The sequence below is a fragment of the Callorhinchus milii genome, unplaced genomic scaffold (genome assembly GCF_018977255.1).
Source record: "Callorhinchus milii isolate IMCB2004 unplaced genomic scaffold, IMCB_Cmil_1.0 Scaffold16, whole genome shotgun sequence".
NCBI lineage: Eukaryota > Metazoa > Chordata > Chondrichthyes > Chimaeriformes > Callorhinchidae > Callorhinchus > Callorhinchus milii.
The window spans coordinates 15307604-15318527 of NW_024704757.1; the positions used below are offsets into that span (position 1 = coordinate 15307604).

The 10924-nt window shown below is 49.8% G+C and overlaps 1 protein-coding gene across 1 annotated transcript; it reads right to left on the reverse strand.

Annotated features, from left to right (window-relative positions):
* Positions 1 to 5290: 5290 nt before the first annotated feature.
* Positions 5291 to 9251, reverse strand: mrps34 (mitochondrial ribosomal protein S34). The gene is made up of 3 exons (XM_042341118.1): positions 8903 to 9251; positions 6436 to 6478; positions 5291 to 5696 (listed from the first exon to the last, which is right to left on the reverse strand). The coding sequence occupies exons 1-3, from the start codon at positions 9221 to 9223 to the stop codon at positions 5404 to 5406; spliced, it is 657 nt and encodes a 218-aa protein (XP_042197052.1). The 5' UTR covers positions 9224 to 9251; the 3' UTR covers positions 5291 to 5403.
* Positions 9252 to 10924: the final 1673 nt, after the last annotated feature.

The window sequence follows — 10924 nt, forward strand, 5'->3', positions numbered from 1 at the left end:
CATCAGCTAACTGCAACCCTCTCCCAAACGCAAAGCCCTTTCGGCCCTTATGCATCAAACACGACCATTTGAACATTTTGATCTAATACCTTGTAAAACGATATGAAATTGAATAGCTTGCCCCGCCCGGACCTCACCGCAGAGCTCGCCGCGCACGGATCAGTCCGTTTACCGCCGTTTCGATCCTCTTCGACTCTGTTTCACCAGGTGGGCGCAGCTTTTGTCTGGCGTCTGACAGGCGAGGGGGAAGCCCACCACCGTGCTTCAAGCCAGAGCGAGGGTTCTGAGAATTCCCGCGCGCGCTCTCTCCCCGCAGGGGAGTTACCGAACTCCGCGCTGAGTGCCGAGCCAAGGCTTGGGGGATGCGAGAGCGCGCATCAGGCTGAACCAACTAAAACCGCATCGTTTACCATTCAAAGCGTTAGCAAAGGCAGACGTCCTTCCCTGTGATTGTCCAGAACAACATTGTTATCTGTTGGGGCTTGGGTTTGCAGGGTTAGCAGGAGCAAAACACACCGTCACTGTCTCCCTGTCTTCTCCCCACTTTCTGGTTTTGATTGTTTTTGTGATGTTTATTTAACAGTTTTGACTGTTTATTTAAATGGGGGGGGGGGGGGGGAATTGTTTCGGAGCGTGCTTGCTCCCTGCACACTTTTGAAGGCGATAAGTTCAGTGCATTTCATTTAAAAAGGGCAATTTCCTTGCCAGCGGAAGCCAAATGCTGTTGTCGTGGCGTCGGTGGTAACTTCTGGAGCCAATGAGTAAAGGGCCTTCCCCCAGGAACGGTCATGTTAAGAAAACATCACCGCGAAAATGATATCAACAGAGGAAAGAAAGGGAGTGTGTGTGGAGTAGGGGTGGGGGGGGAAATATACACTCCTTGAGAGTGAGGGGAGAACGATGGCCAGATGTGCGAAGTCAGCTCCACATGTGATGGGAACGAAATACGACTCCCATCCCCCCTCCCTCTCTCCCACACCCTCCGCTCCCCCTCCCCCTATAAGGATGGATTTCTGACCGCTAATTTAGACTCTAATAACGGACGAACGAAGCTTTCCCCTCATCAGAATACCGCCGTTCGCACAGGATGCCACCAACGACGAAATGGCTGTGTTTTGCCCAGGGGCGCGTTCAGTAACTTAATCATCCAATACCTTGATTGCAATCCCTCAAGCACTTATGTCAATAGAAAAGATTGGAAATATTTCTGGAAACTAACTTCACCTCCTTCCTCCCTCCCTCCCTCCCTCCCTCCCTCTCCTGTCCTGTCGCACTCTCTAAACATTGACAATCTAAGAAGAATTCCGCCAAAGTCAGAAACCAGATGAAAACGCTTCATTACAAGGGGTTTTTTTTTCTCTCGCTCTCTGTCTCTCCACAGACTACGTCTGAACTCAACCCCACTGTCTGCCTCATGTTCAATGGGGAATATTCTCATTGCCGGAGATTATTCACGTTCCTAAATCTGCATTTTCATGATATAAGGTGCAGAATTCTGGAGGGTTTTGAGACTTAAGTCTTCCAAACAGCCTACAGTGATATAACAGCAATCTTTGCTCTTGATGGGAGTGCTTTATCGTGTCTAAAACGATCTCAAAACTTCACAGAGTTCTCGGGAGAGGGTAGCGATGGCGTGTTTCACGCGGCAGCCTGAGCGCGCACAGCAACAGCCCACGAACAGCCACGAGGTGAATGATCGATTTGATCCGGGAGACTGTCGGACACCGGGAGAAACCCCATTCTCTTTTCGAACATTGTCGTGGGATCTTTAACGTCCAGCTGCACAGGCAGACGGGACCTCAGTTTAATGTCCATTATCAGGACAGCGACTCTGACAATGGAGTGTCAGCCCGGATTAGGATCCTGAGGTCCTGACAGATGATTCACGCGGTACTCTGTGAGGAATCGGCTGCCAGGTTTCGCCCACTAAGTACACAGTCACTCGACTTGACAGTGTAACCTGCGAAGCGCTGTGAGATGTCTCGAAGACGGGATGAGGCGCTGTGTCAAATGCAAAGATTATTATTATTATTATTATTATTATTATTGTTATTGTTATTGAGGCTTAAAGTGCAAACTTTGAAAATAAGCAAAACTCCAAGAAACGCCGCCAGAGCCCCACCCTGTGGTTGCACGGCACACGCACAGGGCATTTCTCCGGTAAAATATACAGCCACTTCGCTTTACAGTGTATCCCGTGAAGCGCTGCGAGACGTCTCGAAGACGCGATGAGGCGCTGTGTCAAACGCCTGGAGTCTTGTTATCTTAATGTGTACAAATTTTGTTCAAATTGTTCAGACCTCCCACAGCAAACAGCAGACACCAGTCACAGCCCATCTGAAGAATACCTGGTGGTAGCATTTAAGAACGTTTTTTGCTAAAAGGAAGGAATGGGGGGGGGGGGTGAGGGCTGTTCTGCTATTAATTGCAAGCCCTTTACGATCGACTCCAACAGGAGTTTAAATGTTGTGTCCCCCAGATATCTCTCATTCTCCCTCTAGTTATTCCATCTGGTCATTTCTTTGCTGACTTTGTTGAAATAAAGCTTGTGACACGTCTCATTACTCGCTGTCTATTCGCTTGCTGCTAAACAACCTTTTGATTGAGTGCGTTGCTTGATTTCATCTCCCCCCCCCCCCCCACCCCCTTCTGTCCATGTTCAGACAGAGGCAGAGTATAATTATTTATGGCTGCGCAAACCAGCAGAGCAGCAGTTGTCAGGATTGAAAGCTGCCCCATTAAGGGTGATTAAATGGGCGTAGAAGCCCATCAGGGTAATTGAAGTGACTACACGATGATGGAATTAGTGCCATCAAATCTTCCTGACGTGTTACTGCTCTGCTCTTTCCTACCTCGAACCCGCTGTTTTATTCTGTAAGGATTTCGAGGTAATGATGTATCTGTATTGGATTAAGTAAAAGTGTATTGTGTATCTGTAATAAACGGAGCAAAACTGTCCTTTGTGTCTCTCATCAGATGTTAACTAAACTACTGGGCATCTATAGTAGTTGTAACCAAACCGGACACGGGTATCTGGCTCAATGAAGCTGAAATGTTCTACGTGTTTGTTCCCTTTATTATAATAGACTAACAATTTTGATTAGGAATAAAATGGACCTTCTGATACCGAGCGAGTGAAATCTTCCCAATATCCCATTAATATTCTTGGCAAAACCGTAGAGGCTTTCTAGAGGAAGAAAGAGGTGTTGAGCCAGAACAGGAACATACATTTTATAGCCCCGTTCCCACTGGTTAGTTCTGGAGTAAATCCAGAATCTATTGTTGGGTCAATACCAGAGTAAATGTTGGGTGAATGCCAATCTGAAATCAATCTTGAAACCTCAGCTCTCTGCCACCAACGCAAACACAAACACACACAGAACTCTTCAGGACGTGCGGTCAGGAGAGTATGAAATGCTACCCAGCGGGGATCCAACTGCCCATTGTCCTTGGCTTAACTCTGGTGCTTCGGACATTTCCTCGTCCTGTAGTTCACGTCTTGCGTAACTGTAACCTCTCGCTGAAGCCTAGCGTTGTGAATGGAGCGTATCCAAGCAGTATCAACCGCAAGGATTATTATTATTATTATTAGAAACTCTGCTCTAAAATCATAGCGCAAGGTCACAGACCCAGTGAACTTTAGGCTTATTTTCACTGATCACGATTGAACTGAATATTGAACACATAATAATAATAATAATAATCCTTGCATTTGATATGGAGCCTTATCACATCGCTGAGACGTCGCAAAGCGCTTTGCAGCATATATTGCAAAGTGGAGTAATTTGTGTATTTTGCGGACAAGATATTTGAAAAAAAAATGATAAAAGTGTGGGTGGGGGAAGCCTCAATTCACATTGAGGGATTATATGAATAATCCCGGGATAGTATGTAATTTATCCCCCGTTAACAGCAGAAGTGTCTCCCTGCGCTTTTCAGGGAATTGTGGTAAAGTGTAGTGACTGTGTGGTGGTTCTGCTCTGTGCCGTGTGGGGAGCACTGATGTACTGTACCATCACACGGCCTCGGGAGAGTGAGTGTAACTACGGCCAAATTGCATTGGGCAGCGGAGTGGGTGTGGGAGCGATTCGGTGGTCATCGAGCGCCACCTCGTGGCGGCGTAGGAACACAGCAACACGCAGGACTCTGTGAAGGTCATTTGTGGTTCCCAATGCTCTCGAGGACCAGAAGATTGGACCAGAAGATTGGAGAAGATTGCAAACTGTGCTGTCCTGCTCTCACGCTGCAGGAGGAGGTGATGCCAATACGCACCTCAGTCACAGTGCCAGAATTCTGTTCGCCGATCACACTCGAGCTGTGTGCCGGGCCTCACCGAAAGCCCCCGCTCGCAGTTCTTCTGGTCGCTTTTGACAGGCCCTCGAGGCAGTGCAGAGCAACGAGGATGATTCCCCCAATGCTGGAGCCATTAGCTGTGAGTAACAATTAGATAAGTTAAGGCTCTTCGTGAAAGGTGACACTTTTTACAGGGAGCGTAAACTTTTTCAACGGGACTGCAAACGTAAACCCCAGGATCAATACTTTAGGAATGCACCAATCCTTGCATTTTTGATACAGCGCTTTTCACGTCGGGAGGACGTCCCAAAGCGCTTCACAGAACACACTGTAAAGTGAATTGACTGTATATATTTGTGGGCGAACGCGGCAGCCAATTGCGCACAGCAATGTCCCACAAACAGTCATAGATTGAAAATGACCAATTTATTATTGTTTTTGGTTTTGGAGGGATTATTATTAGGCTCTGTGTGGAGTAAGGAAACTTGCCCGAGGTTTCGCCCTCTGCCTGGAATTGAACTCAGGTCTCTCACTTGCAAAGCGAGTGCTCTAACCACTGAGCTACAGGACTCCAAGATAGTAGAACCAGAGGACCTTGGCTCAGAGTTGCAAAGGACAGTTTTACTTTACCCAGTGGGTAACTGACGACTGCAACAGGTGGCCAGGACGTTGTGTTGAGGTCAGGAGACTGGACTGATTTCAAAACAGCTTTGATGCAGTGATGGGAACATGTTAAAGGAGTAATCTGGAAGGATTAAGATCGAATGAGCCATCAGGGCCTTCTTCATTCGAGCCAAACTTTTCATGAATGTCCTGAACTGGGATGAATGATTAAGGTCATAGAAACAGGAGTAGGCCATTCAGCCCCTCGAGCCTGTTCCGCCAGAACAGGGCTAATTATGGACTCGAAAGTTCCGTGTTGGAGATTAAGGCCACAAAGCCTTCTCCGCCTTTCAGAATCTCCGAGTCCTGATGGAATATTAAGATTTTTACACCATTTTGAACAAAAAAATGGGTTTATTATCCATATTTACACAGCATCACAAAACACCGCTGAATGCTTATTGCTGAGATTAGTCCGTTAAGCTCTGTGCACATTGCACAGACTCGTTACACTGGGGTGCCCTCTGCACGTCGCTTCAAGTCGAGGTTTTTAAAGTAGTCCTTTGGGAAATGACGATTCCTTTGCAGATCAATCATGGGCTCCTCTCCTGTGTCTCCGCCTTCTTTCTGCCTCTGGGCAAAGATCATGGCACGAAGCAGAGGTGGGTACGGGACGTAGCGCACGCTTGTCTCGGGAACGGGCGTGAAGCGCTTAAATTCTTCCTCTTCGTGCTTTGGTATCAGGCGCCAATCATGGTACATCACTCTTTCGATTTCCCTCACCTTTTCTTCGGTCACTCCTAAACGGGGAGACGAGCAGGAAAGAACAAACGGTCTGAATCCACCCAGTAATCCAGCCCTGCACTGATCTTTCACAGCCGTCGGCCGTTTGTGGGAGCAATGGCCGCCTTATTTACCTTCAATAAATACTCCCTGAAGGCCGTTTGGCACACAAAATAGACACTCCACTTTACAATATATTCTGTGAAGCGCTTTGAGGCGTGTCAATAATGTGATGAGGCGCTGTATCAAATGCAGGGTTTATTATGAGGATTATCATTATATTATTGGTGGTAGTTAGCTGTACAAATCAAAAATAAATCACAATACAATCCTTGCAAATGACACAGCTTCTCAACACGTCGTCTCAAACCACAGGATGTACCGCAAGGCACTGGCGGGCCTGTGTAGACTATACACACCTTAAGTAGGGCTCAAGCCCACAAACATCTGACTCCGAGGCAAAAGTGTCACTAACCGGACCAGTTAGACACACGATCATTAAAACGGTATAAAATTTACGTCCTTTTCTTTGAACAAAGTCAATGTTTGAAATGCTGTCACTGTCCAGCGCCTCGGGACGTCCTCCCAACGCGAGAGGCGCTAAACAAATGTAACCTTGTTGTTGTTGTTTGGAAGCAGGGCAACCAGAATGACTTTTTTTTTTACTGAGTTATTATTGCTGCGTTAAACCGCCATTAGAAACTGGACACAAAACACTTTCTGAAACATCCACAAAAGGTAACGTTCAAAATATACCTTTGAATGTCAACACCCCCCAAGCTCTTCCGTGGTCCAGTTCCTGCGGGTAACACGAACAGCTTCATTATCACTACACACCAGAACAAACTTTAACCCCTTACTGGGGGGGGGTATACATGTGAGGGGGGGTATATAGGGCGGTGTATATGGGGTATATATATGTGGATGGGTATATATGGGGGTGCATGTGGGGTATATATATATATGTGTGGGTATACATGTATATATGGTGGGTATATATATGTGGGTGGTTATATGGTATATATATATAGGAGGGGGTGGGTGGGGGGTATATAGCGGGTGGGGGGTGCATATAGGGGTGTATATAGGGAGTGGGGGGTGTATATAGGGAGTGGGGGGGTGTATATGGGGGTGTATGGGGGGGGTGTATATGGGGGGATGTGTGTATATGGGGGGGGGTGTATATGGGGAGGTGTATATGTGGGGTGTATATGGGGGGGTGTATATGGGGGGTGTATATGGGGGTGTATATGGGGGTGTATATGGGGTGTGTGTGTATATGGGGGGTGTATATGGGGGTGTATATGGGGGTGTGTGTATATGGGGGTGTATGGGGGGGGTGTATATGAGGGGTGTGTGTGTATATGGGGGGTGTGTGTGTATGTGTGTGTATGGGGGGTGTGTGTGTATATGGGTGTGTGTGTGTGTATGGGGGGTGTGTGTATATGGGTGTGTGTGTGTGTGTGTATATGGGGGTGTGTGTGTAGGTGGTGTATATGGGGGTGTGTGTGTATAGGTGGTGTATGGGGGTGTGTGTGTGTGTGGGTGTGTGTGTGTGTATAGGTGGTGTATGGGGGGGTGTGTGTATGGGGGTGTGTGTATATGGGGGTGTGTATGGGGTGTGTGTGTGTGTATGGGGGTGTGTGTATATGGGGGGGTGTGTATAGGGGTGTGTGTGTATAGGTGGTGTATGGGGTGTGTGTGTGTATGGGGGTGTGTGAGTGTATATGGGGGTGTGTGTATGGGGGTGTGTGAGTGTATATGGGGGTGTGTGTATGGGGGGGTGTGAGTGTATATGGGGGTGTGTGTATAGGTGGTGTATGGGGGTGTGGTGTATATGGGGTGTGTATAGGTGGTGTGTGTGTATGGGGTGTGTGTGTGTGTGGGTGTGTGTGTGTGTGTATAGGTGGTGTATGGGGGTGTGTGTGTGTATGGGTGTGTGTGTGTGTAGGGTGTATGGGGGTGTGTGTGGGTGTGTGTGTGTGTGTGTATAGGTGGTGTATGGGGGTGTGTGTGGGTGTGTATAGGTGGTGTATGGGGGTGTGTATAGGTGGTGTGTGTGTGTGTATGGGGTGTGTGTGTGTGTGTGTGTATAGGTGGTGAATGGGTGTGTGTGTGTGTGTATGGGTGGTGTATGGGGGTGTGTATAGGTGGTGTATGGGGTGTGTGTGTGTATAGGTGGTGTATGGGGGTGTGTATAGGTGGTGTGTGTGTGGGTGTATGTGTGTGTGTATAGGTGGTGTGTGTGTGTGTATGGGGTGTGTGTGTGTGTGTGTATAGGTGGTGTATGGGGTGTATGTGTGTGTGTATAGGTGGTGTATGGGGGTGTGTGTGTGGGTGTGTGTGTGTAGGTGGTGTATGGGGGTGTGTATAGGTGGTGTATGGGTGTGTGTGTGTATATGGGTGTGTGTGTGTGTGTGTGTGTATAGGTGGTGTATGGGGGTGTGTGTGGGTGTGTATAGGTGGTGTATGGGGGGGGTGTGTGTGTGGGTGTGTGTGTGTGTATGGGTGGTGTATGGGGGGTGTGTGTGTGTGGGTGTGTGTGTGTGTATGGGGTGTGTGTGTATATGGGTGTATGGGGGTGTATGTGTGTATATGGGTGTGTGTGTGTGTGTGTGTATAGGTGGTGTATGGGGTGTGTGTGTATAGGTGTGTGTGTATGGGTGTGTGTGTGTGTGTATGGGGTGTGTGTGGGTGTGTGTGTATAGGTGGTGTATGGGGTGTGTGTGTGTGTGGGTGTGTGTGTGTGTAGGTGGTGTATGGGGGTGTGTGTGTGTGTGTGTATAGGTGGTGTGTGTGTGTGTGTATGGGGTGTGTGTGTGTGTGTGTGTGTATGGGGTGTGTGTGTGTGTGTGTGTGTGTATGGGGTGTGTGTGTGTGTGTGTGTACAGGTGGTGTATGTGTGGGTGTGTGTGTGTGTGTGTGTATAGGTGGTGTATGGGGGGTGTGTGTGTGTGTGTATAGGTGGTGTGTGTGTGTGTGTATGGGGTGTGTGTGTGTGTGTGTGTACAGGTGGTGTGTGTGTATGGGGTGTGTGTGTGTGTGTATAGGTGGTGTATGGGGGTGTGTGTGTGTGTGTATATGGGTGTGTGTGTGGGTGTGTGTAGGTGGTGTATAGGTGGTGTATGGGGTGTGTGTGTGTGTGTGTAGGTGGTGTATAGGTGGTGTATGGGTGTGTGTGTGGGTGTGTGTGTGTACAGGTGGTGTATGGGGGGAGTCTGACCTCGGCCGTGTAGTCGGGTCGGGCTGTGCTGATGCTCCAGTAGCAGGGCAGGGGGTGGTGGGCCCAGACCCAGGACTTGCGGGTGAAGAGGCGGCCGAGGCCGAAGTGCTTGAGGCGGTTGAGGGTCTGGAAGAGCCGCGCCTCGGTGCGGATGTCGGAGTGGGCGCGGACCGGCAGCTTCCTGCCGGAGTGAGGCCGGGTCATGGTGAGCGGGTCCAGGCCCAGGCGCTCGCTGTCCCGGGGCCGCTGCTTCAGGGCCCAGTAGTCGCGGACCTTCTTGGCCATCGCGGCGATGGCGCGGACCCGCTTCTTGCCGGGCATCGCGGAGAGGGGGAGAGAGGGAGAGGGGGAGAGGGGGGAGTGTGTGTGAGAGAGAGAGGGGAGAGAGGGGGGGAGTGTGTGAGAGGGGGAGAGAGAGAAATGGCGGAGAGGACACACACACAGAGAGTGAGAGAGAAAGAGCGGCTCCGCCGGAAATCGCAGCCTCCGGACCCTTTACCCTGTGACACCCTCCGCTGCTGAGCGGCGTCACACTCCCACCGCTCCCCCACACCACCACCACCACCGCAACACACTCCTGGTCCGAAAGGTTCAGGGAGGGCTGGTGTCTGTGTGGGGGGGGGTGTGGGGGGGGTGGGGGTGTAGGGGGGTGTGGGGGGGGGTGTGTGGGGGTGTGTGTGTGGGGGGGGTGGGGGGTGTGTGTGGGTGGGGGTGTGTGGAGGTGCGTGTGTGGGGGGGGTGTGGGTGTGTGTGTGTGGGGGGGTGTGGGTGTGTGTGTGTGGGGGGGTGTGGGTGTGTGTGTGTGTGTGTGGGTGTGTGTGTGGGGGGGGGTGGGGTGTGGGTGTTGTGGTGTGTGTGGGGGGGTGTGTGTGTGGGGGGGTGGTGTGTGTGTGGGGGGGTGTGTGGGGGGGTGTGTGGTGTGTGTGTGTGTGGGGGGTGTGTGTGTGGGGGGGGGGTGTGTGGGGGTGGGGGTGTGTGTGGGGGGGTGTTGGGGGGAAGGGTTGGGGGGTTGACATTCGAGCTACAAAGCTGTTATATTATCTCTCCTCCTGTGTTTACATCTAAAGGTGTTAATGCTGTGTATTTATTTGGCCGCGCGCCGATCATCTCCAATAAAACCCCTTTCCAACCCCAACCGCCCCCCCATACACACACAGTCACTACACTTCACGGCATGTTCCCGCGAAGCGCCTTGAGGCGTCTCGACGACGCGATCGAACGCCGGGGCTGTCGTCGTCGTTATTATAATGGATTGTATAGTGACGCTATAATTATTATAATGCTATAATAATAATAGTAGTAATTTGGTCACTCAATCGAAGCACAATATCAAATGCAAAGATTATTATTATTATTATTTACACTTGTCTTCTTGAAAACCAAACCCGTACAGAGCTGTGAGGAGCATCAGTAGTTGAACGGTGGGGGGGGGGGCGAAGCTCAGCTGCCTACCGCCACCCACCGCCTGTCAATAAGCACAGATCAGATCAACCAGAGTCATCTGAAATTAAAATACGTTTGTAGCCCCAAAGTGATAACAACATTAATCATTTTTGCACTTGATATAACGCCTTATCACGTCGTCGAGACGTCTCAAATCGCTTCGCGGGCCATACTGACGAGTCTCCAATTCCTCCTCCTGGAAATTTAATCCCATTCCCCCGGAGGTCCCCCACCATTTTAATATTAATTTCCTCAAATGTGAATCCAGTACCTTTTAACACGTCGTTACCGACTTTGCTTCATCAGCCCAAATCGTAAAGTAATCAGCACATCAAGTTCCGACTCCCTCTTTCTCTTTGACACCTCTTTGATCTTGAACAACAAACAAAAGGACTTGAGTGATGGGTCACAAGGTCTTTCAATCATCAGAACTCCTTATTGCACTCTGTGGCCAATTCAATGCTCACTGAAGCCTCATTGCCCAATCACTCCTTAGGTTGACAACTTTGTCATGGAGGGTACATTATCAACTCAGCGCTGGTAGCTGTGCGCACGTTGAACGTGTGCCGTTGCAGCAAA